Source organism: Oncorhynchus keta, chromosome 36 (genome assembly GCF_023373465.1).
Source record: "Oncorhynchus keta strain PuntledgeMale-10-30-2019 chromosome 36, Oket_V2, whole genome shotgun sequence".
Taxonomy (NCBI): Eukaryota; Metazoa; Chordata; class Actinopteri; order Salmoniformes; family Salmonidae; genus Oncorhynchus; species Oncorhynchus keta.
Genome location: NC_068456.1, coordinates 22,989,963 through 23,004,825, shown reverse-complemented (window position 1 = coordinate 23,004,825; position 14,863 = coordinate 22,989,963). Strand labels below are relative to the sequence as shown.

Here is a 14,863-nt window from a genome sequence, read left to right as displayed (position 1 = left end):
TGTAGTGTGTAGCTGGAGTTCAGGAGAGACACGTTGGTTCATGGCAGACAGATACTGTAGTGTGTAGCTGGAGTTCAGGAGAGACACATTGGTTCATGGCAGACAGATACTGTAGTGTGTAGCTGGAGTTCAGGAGCGACACGTTGGTTCATGGCAGACAGATACTGTAGTGTGTAGCTGGAGTTCAGGAGAGACACGTTGGTTCATGGCAGACAGATACTGTAGTGTGTAGCTGGAGTTCAGGAGCGACACGTTGGTTCATGGCAGACAGATACTGTAGTGTGTAGCTGGAGTTCAGGAGAGACACGTTGGTTCATGGCAGACAGATACTGTAGTGTGTAGCTGGAGTTCAGGAGAGACATGTTGGTTCATGGCAGACAGATACTGTAGTGTGTAGCTGGAGTTCAGGAGAGACACGTTGGTTCATAGGAGACAGATCATGTGTATTGATGTATTAAGTGGTGTAATGCTGGTGCTAAGTCATGTGATGTGGTTTGTGAGCTCTGTCTGACATCAGCTGTAATTGACTCCCTCTCTTTACTCAGCAGTGTTGACATTCTGTGGCACACATAATGTTAACGCTGTAACACGTAGCAAATCAGTCAAAAGCAGCAGTAAAATAACAATGTGGAGGCTATATACAGCAGGTACCGGTTCAGAGTCAATGTGGAGGCTATATACAGCAGGTACCGGTTCAGAGTCAATGTGGAGGCTATATACAGCAGGTACCGGTACAGAGTCAATGTGGAGGCTATATACAGCAGGTACCGGTACAGAGTCAATGTGGAGGCTATATACAGCAGGTACCGGTACAGAGTCAATGTGGAGGCTATATACAGCAGGTACCGGTACAGAGTCAATGTGGAGGCTATATACAGCAGGTACCGGTACAGAGTCAATGTGGAGGCTATATACAGCAGGTACCGGTACAGAGTCAATGTGGAGGCTATATACAGCAGGTACCGGTACAGAGTCAATGTGGAGGCTATATACAGCAGGTACCGGTACAGAGTCAATGTGGAGGCTATATACAGCAGGTACCGGCAGGTAATTATTAGAGTGACTATGCATTGATAATAACCGAGAGTAGCAGCAGTGTAGGAAAGGGGGGGCAATGCAAATAGTCTGGGTAACCATTTAATACAGTTCTGTGCTGTACTGAGTTGTTATATATTGCTGTGTACTGTATTGAGTTGTTCTGTATAGCTCTGTGCTGTACTGAGTTGTTCTGTATGGCCCTGTGCTGTACTGAGATGTTCTGTATGGCCCTGTGCTGTATTGAGTTGTTTTGTATGGCCCTGTGGTGTAATGAGTTGTTCTGTATGGCCATGTGGTGTATTGAGTTGTTTTGTATGGCTCTGTGCTGTAGTAGGTAGATTTGTCCTGCACCTCTTGCTGAACCCTCTTATTTTCATTTTCCATGTTGTCCAGTTCCTGTCTGCAGTCCAGCAGCTGCTCACTCTTCTCCTCCCTGAGAGAGAGAGAGAGAGAGAGACAGAGAGAGAGAGAGAGAGAGAGAGAGAGAGAGAGAGAGAGAGAGAGAGAGAGAGAGAGAGAGAGAGAGAGAGAGATGGGGAAAGACAGGGGGAGAGGGAAAGCAAGCGAGGGGGGGAGAAGAGAGAGATCGAGAGAAAAACATGAAAAACCGAGAGAGAGAGAAAGGGGGAGGAGAGAGAGAAAAGAGAGAGAAGGGGGAGAAAAGAGTGAAGAGAGAGAGAGAGAGAAGGGGGGTTGGAGAGAGAGGAGAGAAGAGAGAAAAGAGAGAGTGAAAGAGAAGAGAGGGAGAAGAGAGAGAGAGAAGAGGGAGAAGAGAGAGAGAATGAGAGAGAGAAGGGGGGGAGAAGACAGAGAAGGGGGGAGAAGACAGAGAAGGAGGGAGAAGACAGAGAAGGGGGAGAAGACAGAGAGAGGAGGGAGAAGACAGAGAAGGGGTAGGAGACAGAGAGAGGAGGGAGAAGACAGAGAAGGGGGGAGAAGACAGAGAGAGAAGGAGGGAGAAGACAGAGTAGGGGGAGAAGACAGAGAGAGAAGGAGGGAGAAGACAGAGAAGGGGGAGAAGACAGAGAGAGAAGGAGGGACAAGAGAGAAAGAGAAGGAGGAGAAAAGAGAAAGAGAAGAAGAGAGAAAAGAGAGAAGGCGGAGAAGACAGAGAAGGGGGGAGAAGACAGAAAGAGAAGGAGGGAGAAGACAGAGAAGGGGTAGAAGACAGAGAAGGGGGAAGAAGAGAAGAAGAGAGAGAAGAGAGAAGGGGGAGAAGACAGAGAGAAAAGGAGGGAGAAGAGAGAAAAGAGAGAAGGCGGAGAAGACAGAGAAGGGGGAGAAGACAGAGAGAGAAGGAGGGAGAAGACAGAGAAGGGGTAGAAGACAGAGAAGGGGGAGAAGAGAGGAAGAGAAGAAGAGAGAGAAGAGAGGAGGGGGAGAAGACAGAGAGAAAAGGAGGGAGAAGAGAGAAAGAGAAGGATGAGAAGAGAGAAGGGTGGGAAAAGACAGAGAGAGGAGGGAGAAGACAGAGAGAGAAGGAGGAATAAGAGAGAAAGAGAAGGAGGAGAAGAGAGAAAGAGAAGAAGAGAGAGAAGAGAGAAGGGTGGGAGAAGAGAGAGAGCGAGTAAGAGAGAAGGGGGGTGCAAGAGAAAAAAAAGAGAGACATTGTAAAACACATTCACATATGTACGCATTTGAAAAACACCATTCCTCACAAACAAACCCATAACTGTCCCACACAAATATTTGTTTCTGTTTTCTTTAAAGTTGCCTTGAGACACTGGAATTTTTACTTAGATGTGTACCCAGCAGAAAGGAATCCATGGACCTCTTTCCTTACTGGGCCAGGTCAGCTGGTTTGCTTGTGGGTGTGTGTGGGTCGGGGGCCGGGGATAGGGTTATTTACCAAATGATACAAACATATTTCAACTGAAAGATACAAAGTAGGACCACAAAAACAACCTACAAATGACCTCACAACCAACTTTCCATGACATGCAAATCTCTAACTGTAGAGCTGCCTTGCTTTGGTTCCACCGGCTCTTTATAATCCAGCAAATCCAGATAACATCTGGTTAATTGTGTAACATGCCAATAGATTCCTTTCTTCCCCATGTCTCTGACTATACTGACTTCAGACCCCCTCAACCCAGCATGAGCAGCAAATAGAGCCCATATCACAACATCAGGTTCTTCTGTTAATGGATTTGCTCTATTGTGACGCCGTAATAGACAGGCAATGCAACCTTAATGCAATTTGTATGGCCTCCTGCTGTTTATTTAGATGTGACAGCCACTCGGCTTGGGAGCAGGTTGGGGCTTGCTGAGGCTGAGGGAGGCCAGTCCTGCTGGCTGCCGGTCGGTGAGGAATGAAGAATGTGCCACACAGAGCCTTGAAGAGGACTATGCATTCCTCAAATGAGCTGAGATGCTTTCCAGTCTCCCTGGTCCAGATTAGTGATCTCTACTGGGTCTGCTATTGGCTGGAGGAATTATTATCACTGTTCTGCTACACACTTCCTGTGATGTGCATGTTGAAATCAGAGGCTTGAGCAGCTAGCTTCGAGAGTGGAATAAAACTCACGTTCTGCTGCTGTTGCTACAGCTGCATTTGGTGAGCACAGGGTTCACGCACGCGGGCGCACACACACATTTCCAGTGTGTACCTTGTGTGTCTGGAACCCTTTAATCTCATCTCACAATAGATCATGTCATCAGACATTCAGTCTCGCCACAGCAGTAAAACAACTTTTCAACACCTTTCAGTGTTTCCCCCAGTTTCATTTAGGCCCTAATAAAGAGAGTAGATGACAGACTAGGCTCAACACAAAGCTGCTCATCCACTGTGAACCTGTGTGGGTGACAGCACTGAGCCTGCAGCAGCTCTGAGTCACTAACAACCGTGGTACCATGGTCTACCAACATTTTACAGTCTACCATTCACATTAGACAATGTGCCATACTGTCGTTCTACAGAACCTGACAGGATTGAGATTGTGACTGGGTCTTTAGGGGCCATATCGTCATCTATATCTACACAATCTATTCCTGCATTCCTCTTAACACCAGGTTTTGTACTGAAGTTAAAAAACATGAAAATTAAGCATATTTTCTAAATATATTCTGCCGGAGCTATGGTCACATGGTCATTTTACTGTGCCCTCAGGAGGACCTTCCCTGGCAATCAGTAGACAGTAGAACACAGTGGATCTCTATGTATTGGGTTTAACAGAGAATGATCCCTTTCCCTCGAGTGTTGGTGCTTCACAGTGTACAATGACCAGAAATCTGAGAAAAAGAAGTGGAATTCAATAGATTTTGTGCTCTGTAGGTCAAAGACACATAAAGAACTATAATGCCCTGTCATGGAATCATCTGATCTGGGCCAAATCCCCAGACATCTGAGTCGGTATCAGTCGGAGACAGCATCAGGACTGGCCTGGGTGACAGGAGCAGTATGTGATTATGTATCATCTCTACAGGAGACTACACTATATGCACTCCTGCAGAGAAGCAGTCTGCAGCTTCTATGGCTGACACCATTTAGTCAACTGGGTCATTGTTCGTTCGATAGGCTGTTGGTCGACCGGGATTTAGCGGAGCGGTCGCAAATCTAAAACATGTTTTATGTCTGTTTGGCTTCTGTCTCAGTGGACTAATCCATTACGGAGGCCGCAGGGATGGCACAGTCCAAGAATAAGGGGAGTGTGGTTAAGATACACAAGGTGCATCGCTCTCCAGAATGCCAATTTGTGCACATTCATTGTGTGAATTGTCTGTCCTTTGTTAGTGTCTATCAATTCCCCATTACATACATCAGTATTACATTTACGGTTAATCCCCATCATTTCTAATCTACAATGTTTGTTTGGTTACAGTCATTTCTGTTAATGCATTCAATATGTAAATATTACAGTCGTTGTTTGCAAGGCTTACAACCTGTGCTACACTTGTGAGAAACAAGTTTTGGTTTATTTCATTCCATTTACGAGTTTTGTCAATGTATTCATTGTCTTTTGTTTGGAGCTCTCCTGTCTATGTTGAGTAAGGATGCGGACCTAATTACGCATGTAAGAAGGCCAAATGTATAACTGTGCCAATGTGGGGGATGTCTGATAGTATTTTTGATTGTCTTAATTCACCACCACTTGGCTAATGAGCTGTGGAGCTTCTCAAAAGTATTTGTTTTCTTCACCTCAAAAGTCTGTTATGAGAATGACAATAGTTCCTCCCTTTCAATAACCCCCGAAATGTCATGCTCTGATTTGGTGGAAACATCTGTGTCACTGAACGGGAAACGAGGACCCAAAATAATTAATATAATGTTGCAAGTTTGCTAGTGCAGGCTTCAGGCCGGACACAGGTGATAGTTGATACAATGTTTCAGGTTCGTTGCAGACAGGTCATGTGATTCATATGATATTTATTTTATCAGGATATCTTATACCTGCAATGTTTTGATTTGTTGGCTTTGTATGGTATTCTTTTGACCTATATGCCAATAGAAGTAACTTTTAGATTTGAATAATTTAGATAGAATTTAGATTAACCAAACGACAATGATTTGGAGATAAGAAGACGTTATGCACGGAATTGTGCATATGAAAATCATAACTGTCACGCAGATCGAAAGAAATTGTAAGATAAATGGTAAACTTTCTACATGAAAAATGTTTCCGACCCCTGGTGTAGCCTATTACCAGTTACTTCAGAATCTGCAAAGGTCAGCAGCACCAGAAGGAGCTAACAGTTTTTTCTAGAGGTCTGGCTCCCTCTTGAGTCATTTGTCCTAATTATTTTAGTGTGCTTAAAGCATCAGACAAGCTCAGTGTATTTTTAGTCGGGTATAGCACTAGCAGCTTCACTGATATCTTCTGGAGTTATGATCTTCGTAAAATGCCCGATACCTCAGAACTGGTTTGAATGCCAACAGCATTACTGGACAAACAATTTCAATCTTTTGATGGACTTGATGAAGAGAATCCACAGAGTCAGCAGCTTAGTTTGTGCATTCTTAAACACTTCCCCCAGAAACAAAGAAAGCTTAACAACCCCTCCCTATCATAAACTGACCACTGGCCTTTGTCTCTGCCAAGGCTAATGGACTCTGAAGAGGAAGTTGATTATGACACTGCAAAAAGGTTGAGCACTATCACGCCAAAACAGTAGCATAGAACCACTTGCGTCTTATTGAGAGGCTGCAGGAAATGTTTTCTCCTCGAACAATAACCCTGACATGTAATGATTTTAAGCTCTGCAATTAGTGTCCTGCTTTTGCTGTTCTCTCCGGTCAGCGTTAGAGTGCTATATGAACAGGAAAACAGCGAACAAGATACTCCTCAAAAGACAGAGAGAGAGCTGAGTCACGGCTCCCAGCTCCAATGGCACACAGTTCTGGGAAAGCAGCAGGTGAATTTTTTATTTTATTTGACCTTTATTTAACTAGGCAAGTCAGTTAAGAACAGTGGGTTAACTGCCTGAATGCAGTGTCAAATTTAGACACTCTGCTAGACAGTACATGGGACACCCACAGTACTTATAGGATACCTGTAGGAAGCTTACACAACTTCTGAGAACCAATGGTGTGTTTAGAGATCCAACAGACATTTTGCTGTCTACCACTACAGACTTACTCAGAAGGGCCAATGGTGTGTTTAGACATCCAACAGACATTTTGCTGTCTACCACTACAGACTTACTCAGAAGGGCCAATGGTGTGTTTAGAGATCCAACAGACATTTTGCTGTCTACCACTACAGACTTACTCAGAAGGGCCAATGGGGTGTTTAGAGATCCAACAGACATTTTGCTGTCTACCACTACAGACTTACTCAGAAGGGCCAATGGGGTGTTTAGAGATCCAACAGACATTTTGCTGTCTACCACTACAGACTTACTCAGAAGGGCCAATGGGGTGTTTAGAGATCCAACAGACATTTTGCTGTCTACCACTACAGACTTACTCAGAAGGGCCAATGGGGTGTTTAGAGATCCAACAGACATTTTGCTGTCTACCACTACAGACTTACTCAGAAGGGCCAATGGGGTGTTTAGAGATCCAACAGACATTTTGCTGTCTACCACTACAGACTTACTCAGAAGGGCCAATGGGGTGTTTAGAGATCCAACAGACATTTTGCTGTCTACCACTACAGACTTACTCAGAAGGGCCAATGGGGTGTTTAGAGATCCAACAGACATTTTGCTATCTACCACTACAGACTTACTCAGAAGGGCCAATGGGGTGTTTAGAGATCCAACAGACATTTTGCTGTCTACCACTACAGACTTACTCAGAAGGGCCAATGGGGTGTTTAGAGATCCAACAGACATTTTGCTATCTACCACTACAGACTTACTCAGAAGGGCCAATGGGGTGTTTAGAGATCCAACAGACATTTTGCTGTCTACCACTACAGACTTACTCAGAAGGGCCAATGGGGTGTTTAGAGATCCAACAGACATTTTGCTATCTACCACTACAGACTTACTCAGAAGGGCCAATGGGGTGTTTAGAGATCCAACAGACATTTTGCTATCTACCACTACAGACTTACTCAGAAGGGCCAATGGGGTGTTTAGAGATCCAACAGACATTTTGCTGTCTACCACTACAGACTTACTCAGAAGGGCCAATGGGGTGTTTAGAGATCCAACAGACATTTTGCTGTCTACCACTACAGACTTACTCAGAAGGGCCAATGGGGTGTTTAGAGATCCAACAGACATTTTGCTGTCTACCACTACAGACTTACTCAGAAGGGCCAATGGGGTGTTTAGAGATCCAACAGACATTTTGCTGTCTACCACTACAGACTTACTCAGAAGAGCCAATGGGGTGTTTAGAGATCCAACAGACATTTTGCTGTCTACCACTACAGACTTACTCAGAAGGGCCAATGGGGTGTTTAGAGATCCAACAGACATTTTGCTGTCTACCACTACAGACTTACTCAGAAGGGCCAATGGGGTGTTTAGAGATCCAACAGACATTTTGCTGTCTACCACTACAGACTTACTCAGAAGGGCCAATGGGGTGTTTAGAGATCCAACAGACATTTTGCTGTCTACCACTACAGACTTACTCAGAAGGGCCAATGGGGTGTTTAGAGATCCAACAGACATTTTGCTATCTACCACTACAGACTTACTCAGAAGGGCCAATGGGGTGTTTAGAGATCCAACAGACATTTTGCTGTCTACCACTACAGACTTACTCAGAAGGGCCAATGGGGTGTTTAGAGATCCAACAGACATTTTGCTATCTACCACTACAGACTTACTCAGAAGGGCCAATGGGGTGTTTAGAGATCCAACAGACATTTTGCTGTCTACCACTACAGACTTACTCAGAAGGGCCAATGGGGTGTTTAGAGATCCAACAGACATTTTGCTATCTACCACTACAGACTTACTCAGAAGGGCCAATGGGGTGTTTAGAGATCCAACAGACATTTTGCTGTCTACCACTACAGACTTACTCAGAAGGGCCAATGGGGTGTTTAGAGATCCAACAGACATTTTGCTATCTACCACTACAGACTTACTCAGAAGGGCCAATGGGGTGTTTAGAGATCCAACAGACATTTTGCTGTCTACCACTACAGACTTACTCAGAAGGGCCAATGGGGTGTTTAGAGATCCAACAGACATTTTGCTATCTACCACTACAGACTTACTCAGAAGGGCCAATGGGGTGTTTAGAGATCCAACAGACATTTTGCTGTCTACCACTACAGACTTACTCAGAAGAGCCAATGGGGTGTTTAGAGATCCAACAGACATTTTGCTGTCTACCACTACAGACTTACTCAGAAGGGCCAATGGGGTGTTTAGAGATCCAACAGACATTTTGCTGTCTACCACTACAGACTTACTCAGAAGGGCCAATGGGGTGTTTAGAGATCCAACAGACATTTTGCTGTCTACCACTACAGACTTACTCAGAAGGGCCAATGGGGTGTTTAGAGATCCAACAGACATTTTGCTGTCTACCACTACAGACTTACTCAGAAGGGCCAATGGGGTGTTTAGACATCCAACAGACATTTTGCTGTCTACCACTACAGACTTACTCAGAAGGGCCAATGGGGTGTTTAGAGATCCAACAGACATTTTGCTGTCTACCACTACAGACTTACTCAGAAGGGCCAATGGGGTGTTTAGAGATCCAACAGACATTTTGCTATCTACCACTACAGACTTACTCAGAAGGGCCAATGGGGTGTTTAGAGATCCAACAGACATTTTGCTGTCTACCACTACAGACTTACTCAGAAGGGCCAATGGGGTGTTTAGAGATCCAACAGACATTTTGCTATCTACCACTACAGACTTACTCAGAAGGGCCAATGGGGTGTTTAGAGATCCAACAGACATTTTGCTGTCTACCACTACAGACTTACTCAGAAGAGCCAATGGGGTGTTTAGAGATCCAACAGACATTTTGCTGTCTACCACTACAGACTTACTCAGAAGGGCCAATGGGGTGTTTAGAGATCCAACAGACATTTTGCTGTCTACCACTACAGACTTACTCAGAAGGGCCAATGGGGTGTTTAGAGATCCAACAGACATTTTGCTGTCTACCACTACAGACTTACTCAGAAGGGCCAATGGGGTGTTTAGAGATCCAACAGACATTTTGCTGTCTACCACTACAGACTTACTCAGAAGGGCCAATGGGGTGTTTAGAGATCCAACAGACATTTTGCAGTCTACCACTACAGACTTACTCAGAAGGGCCAATGGGGTGTTTAGAGATCCAACAGACATTTTGCTGTCTACCACTACAGACTTACTCAGAAGGGCCAATGGGGTGTTTAGAGATCCAACAGACATTTTGCTGTCTACCACTACAGACTTACTCAGAAGGGCCAATGGGGTGTTTAGAGATCCAACAGACATTTTGCTGTCTACCACTACAGACTTACTCAGAAGGGCCAATGGGGTGTTTAGAGATCCAACAGACATTTTGCTGTCTACCACTACAGACTTACTCAGAAGGGCCAATGGGGTGTTTAGAGATCCAACAGACATTTTGCTGTCTACCACTACAGACTTACTCAGAAGGGCCAATGGGGTGTTTAGAGATCCAACAGACATTTTGCTGTCTACCACTACAGACTTACTCAGAAGGGCCAATGGGGTGTTTAGAGATCCAACAGACATTTTGCTGTCTACCACTACAGACTTACTCAGAAGGGCCAATGGGGTGTTTAGAGATCCAACAGACATTTTGCTGTCTACCACTACAGACTTACTCAGAAGGGCCAATGGGGTGTTTAGAGATCCAACAGACATTTTGCTGTCTACCACTACAGACTTACTCAGAAGGGCCAATGGGGTGTTTAGAGATCCAACAGACATTTTGCTGTCTACCACTACAGACTTACTCAGAAGGGCCAATGGGGTGTTTAGAGATCCAACAGACATTTTGCTGTCTACCACTACAGACTTACTCAGAAGGGCCAATGGGGTGTTTAGAGATCCAACAGACATTTTGCTGTCTACCACTACAGACTTACTCAGAAGGGCCAATGGGGTGTTTAGAGATCCAACAGACATTTTGCTGTCTACCACTACAGACTTACTCAGAAGGGCCAATGGGGTGTTTAGAGATCCAACAGACATTTTGCTGTCTACCACTACAGACTTACTCAGAAGGGCCAATGGGGTGTTTAGAGATCCAACAGACATTTTGCTGTCTACCACTACAGACTTACTCAGAAGGGCCAATGGGGTGTTTAGAGATCCAACAGACATTTTGCTGTCTACCACTACAGACTTACTCAGAAGGGCCAATGGGGTGTTTAGAGATCCAACAGACATTTTGCTGTCTACCACTACAGACTTACTCAGAAGGGCCAATGGGGTGTTTAGAGATCCAACAGACATTTTGCTGTCTACCACTACAGACTTACTCAGAAGGGCCAATGGGGTGTTTAGAGATCCAACAGACATTTTGCTATCTACCACTACAGACTTACTCAGAAGGGCCAATGGGGTGTTTAGAGATCCAACAGACATTTTGCTGTCTACCACTACAGACTTACTCAGAAGAGCCAATGGGGTGTTTAGAGATCCAACAGACATTTTGCTGTCTACCACTACAGACTTACTCAGAAGGGCCAATGGGGTGTTTAGAGATCCAACAGACATTTTGCTGTCTACCACTACAGACTTACTCAGAAGGGCCAATGGGGTGTTTAGAGATCCAACAGACATTTTGCTGTCTACCACTACAGACTTACTCAGAAGGGCCAATGGGGTGTTTAGAGATCCAACAGACATTTTGCTGTCTACCACTACAGACTTACTCAGAAGGGCCAATGGGGTGTTTAGAGATCCAACAGACATTTTGCTGTCTACCACTACAGACTTACTCAGAAGGGCCAATGGGGTGTTTAGAGATCCAACAGACATTTTGCTGTCTACCACTACAGACTTACTCAGAAGGGCCAATGGGGTGTTTAGAGATCCAACAGACATTTTGCAGTCTACCACTACAGACTTACTCAGAAGGGCCAATGGGGTGTTTAGAGATCCAACAGACATTTTGCTGTCTACCACTACAGACTTACTCAGAAGGGCCAATGGGGTGTTTAGAGATCCAACAGACATTTTGCTGTCTACCACTACAGACTTACTCAGAAGGGCCAATGGGGTGTTTAGAGATCCAACAGACATTTTGCTGTCTACCACTACAGACTTACTCAGAAGGGCCAATGGGGTGTTTAGAGATCCAACAGACATTTTGCTGTCTACCACTACAGACTTACTCAGAAGGGCCAATGGTGTGTTTAGAGATCCAACAGACATTTTGCAGTCTACCACTACAGACTTACTCAGAAGGGCCAATGGGGTGTTTAGAGATCCAACAGACATTTTGCAGTCTACCACTACAGACTTACTCAGAAGGGCCAATGGGGTGTTTAGAGATCCAACAGACATTTTGCTGTCTACCACTACAGACTTACTCAGAAGGGCCAATGGGGTGTTTAGAGATCCAACAGACATTTTGCTGTCTACCACTACAGACTTACTCAGAAGGGCCAATGGGGTGTTTAGAGATCCAACAGACATTTTGCTGTCTACCACTACAGACTTACTCAGAAGGGCCAATGGGGTGTTTAGAGATCCAACAGACATTTTGCAGTCTACCACTACAGACTTACTCAGAAGGGCCAATGGTGTGTTTAGAGATCCAACAGACATTTTGCAGTCTACCACTACAGACTTACTCAGAAGGGCCAATGGGGTGTTTAGAGATCCAACAGACATTTTGCTGTCTACCACTACAGACTTACTCAGAAGGGCCAATGGTGTGTTTAGACATCCAACAGACATTTTGCAGTCTACCACTACAGACTTACTCAGAAGGGCCAATGGGGTGTTTAGAGATCCAACAGACATTTTGCTGTCTACCACTACAGACTTACTCAGAAGAGCCAATGGGGTGCGTACAGAGCTGGTGAAAGGCCAACGGGGGAACTTACAGCTCCTGGCGCAGACGTCTGATCTTGGCCTTGGCGTCGGCCAGCTCCACAGACAGGTGCTGCCGGCTCTCTGTGCGGCGCATGCTGGGCGAGTCGTTGGGCGACTGGGCACAGAACGGCTGGGGAGAGTACAGTCCACAGTCCCTCTCCTGGGTCAGCTCCACGATGGTCTGGAAGGACACAACACAACTCACAGACCATGGCTATGATCATGTATCCTACACACATCATATACACCGAGTGTACAACACATTAGGAACACCTGCTCTGTCCATGACATAGACTGACCAGGTGAATAAAGGTGAAAGCTATGATCCCTTATTGATGTCACTTGTTAAATCCACTTCAAATCAGTGTAGATGAAGGGGAGGAGACAGGTTAAAGAAGGATTCTTAAGCCTTGAGACATAGATTGTGCCCTTCAGAGGGTGAATGGGCAAGACAAAATATTTAAGTGCCTTTGAACGGGGTATGGTAGTAGGAGCCAGTGTGTTAAGAACTGCAACGCTACTGGGTTTTTCACGCTCAACAGTTTCCCGTGTGTATCAAGAATGGTCCACCACCTAAAGGACATCCAGCCAACTTCACACAACTGGGGGAAGCATTGGAGTCAACATGTGAAACGCTTTTGACACCTTGTAGAGTTCATGCCCCAGCAAAATGAGGCTGTTCTGAGGGCAAAAGTGGTGCATATCAATATACATGTTTATACACAAAGTGTATACCTGAGACATGTGTCACGCCTTCCTTACTTGAAATGATCGGCCCAAGTCATCTAACAAATTGCTTACAACCGTGTTAGATCATTGATCACAATGATGGTCAAAGTAGTTGTCAGGCAGGGTATTGAAGATTGAGTATACTGAGGGTGTGGTTCGCACTACATAGTCTACCATATGTTGCGTCAGGCTGCCCTGCTTTTCTGTCTGCTCAGTCTGGGAGGTGTGAGCTTAGGGAAATGACTCCGATTAGGACGGGCCTCTGAGGGAAGAAGCAGCAGCACCTAGACACCGGGACCAGTTACTGAAATGGAAACCCCAAACATAATGAAAAGCCAAGTACTAATTGGCCTAATGCTGTTACGGTTTAAAGGTGAATTGGGCTGGGTTTGAAGATAAGAGTGGGAAAAAACATTGGGTTTAAATGGTCTGTGAAAAAGAGAGGAAATCAAACAATATCTTCCCATCATCGTCATTTTAGTTCACCCCACTACCCTCCTCCTCCGTTTATAACCCAGTGTCCATGCAAGGAAATGGGCTTTTAATGAAGAGCGTCTGGTTTCCAGAGGAGATCTGGAGATCATTATCACCCCACCCCCTCCCCTGTCCGCCCCCCTGGCCAATAGAATGCTGGGACTGCTGCTCTACCAGGCCATGGCAGTTGTATGGGTGGGCCATGCTTAATCAGACTGCTCTAGGTTCAACTCACACACATGCCATATAAATGCACAGACAGACACCATCCAGACTCTATATAGATTGTTAACAATTTTCCACCCTTCTTCATTAAGACAACCTTTTATGTACTCTCTTGTGGGGTGAGTTAAAAATGCACCAATGTTTCAGACATGTACCTCCAGCTGATCGTCTCTCTCGTCCACTATGCGTTTGAGATGGAAGGCCATGTTCCTGGAGAAGGAGTCCAGGTCCTCTGGGGGCAGCTCGCCCCCATCCAGCCACTGCAGGTCCACAACATTCTCCTGGTTGTGGGTCACCTTCAAAACAACAGCATAGAGTCATCTCACTCTGCCAGCCAATACACAGAGACCCAGGTGTGTTGACAGCAAGAGAGAGCCAACTACTTTAACTCAAACAGCTGTGAAGTGTCTTTAAGCATGAAACACAGAGGATGCTGAAAGAATGCTGAAGGGTACTTATCACAGTGGGAGGACGTTCCTTCTCTTGCTAGAACAAAAGCAGTACCTGCTAGGTGCTAAACTGGTAGCGACGACCCTACCGTTTCTACTTGTAGAATCGCAAACGCTCATCAGTGACCAACAACTTGACTTTGGGCCAATCAGAGCGCACAAACCCGTACGTGGGGTAGCCAATACATTTAAAAAAGGAAAGAGGGCATTTTCTGTACATCCACGGATGAGCCAGTCACACTTCATATGCAATGTAGGCTATGGGATGGTAGCTAGCTAAGTGCACAGATGCAATGCACACAACACTAAATACTTCCTCCAAGCTAGCTAGCCACCGTAGCTAGAGTTGACATTATAATTAAAATCACAATGGATTAGCTAGTTTCCATGAAATAGCTGCCTGTGTTAGCTGCCAAGTTAGTGCAGTGTCCTTAGCTAGCTAGTTATGTTGTGCTGCACTGGCACTGGCAGTGTGGGATTACGGAGAGTGATTTGAAAATGTTTTTTCGTCATCTTGC

At 45.3% G+C, this 14,863-nt stretch overlaps 1 protein-coding gene across 6 annotated transcripts in view; it reads right to left on the bottom strand.

The window, feature by feature from the left end:
* The window catches only part of LOC118369417 (girdin-like), a 92,821-nt gene that overhangs the window by 26,486 nt on the left and 51,472 nt on the right, over nucleotides 1-14,863 (bottom strand). For all 6 annotated transcript variants that reach the window (XM_052498675.1, XM_052498673.1, XM_052498674.1 and 3 more), the window contains exons 7-9: nucleotides 14,052-14,192; nucleotides 12,480-12,649; nucleotides 1,390-1,471 (exon numbers count right to left, since the gene is read on the bottom strand). In XM_052498675.1, the coding sequence (XP_052354635.1) occupies nucleotides 1,390-1,471; nucleotides 12,480-12,649; nucleotides 14,052-14,192 (393 nt within the window). The remainder of the gene's footprint in view (nucleotides 1-1,389; nucleotides 1,472-12,479; nucleotides 12,650-14,051; nucleotides 14,193-14,863) is intronic.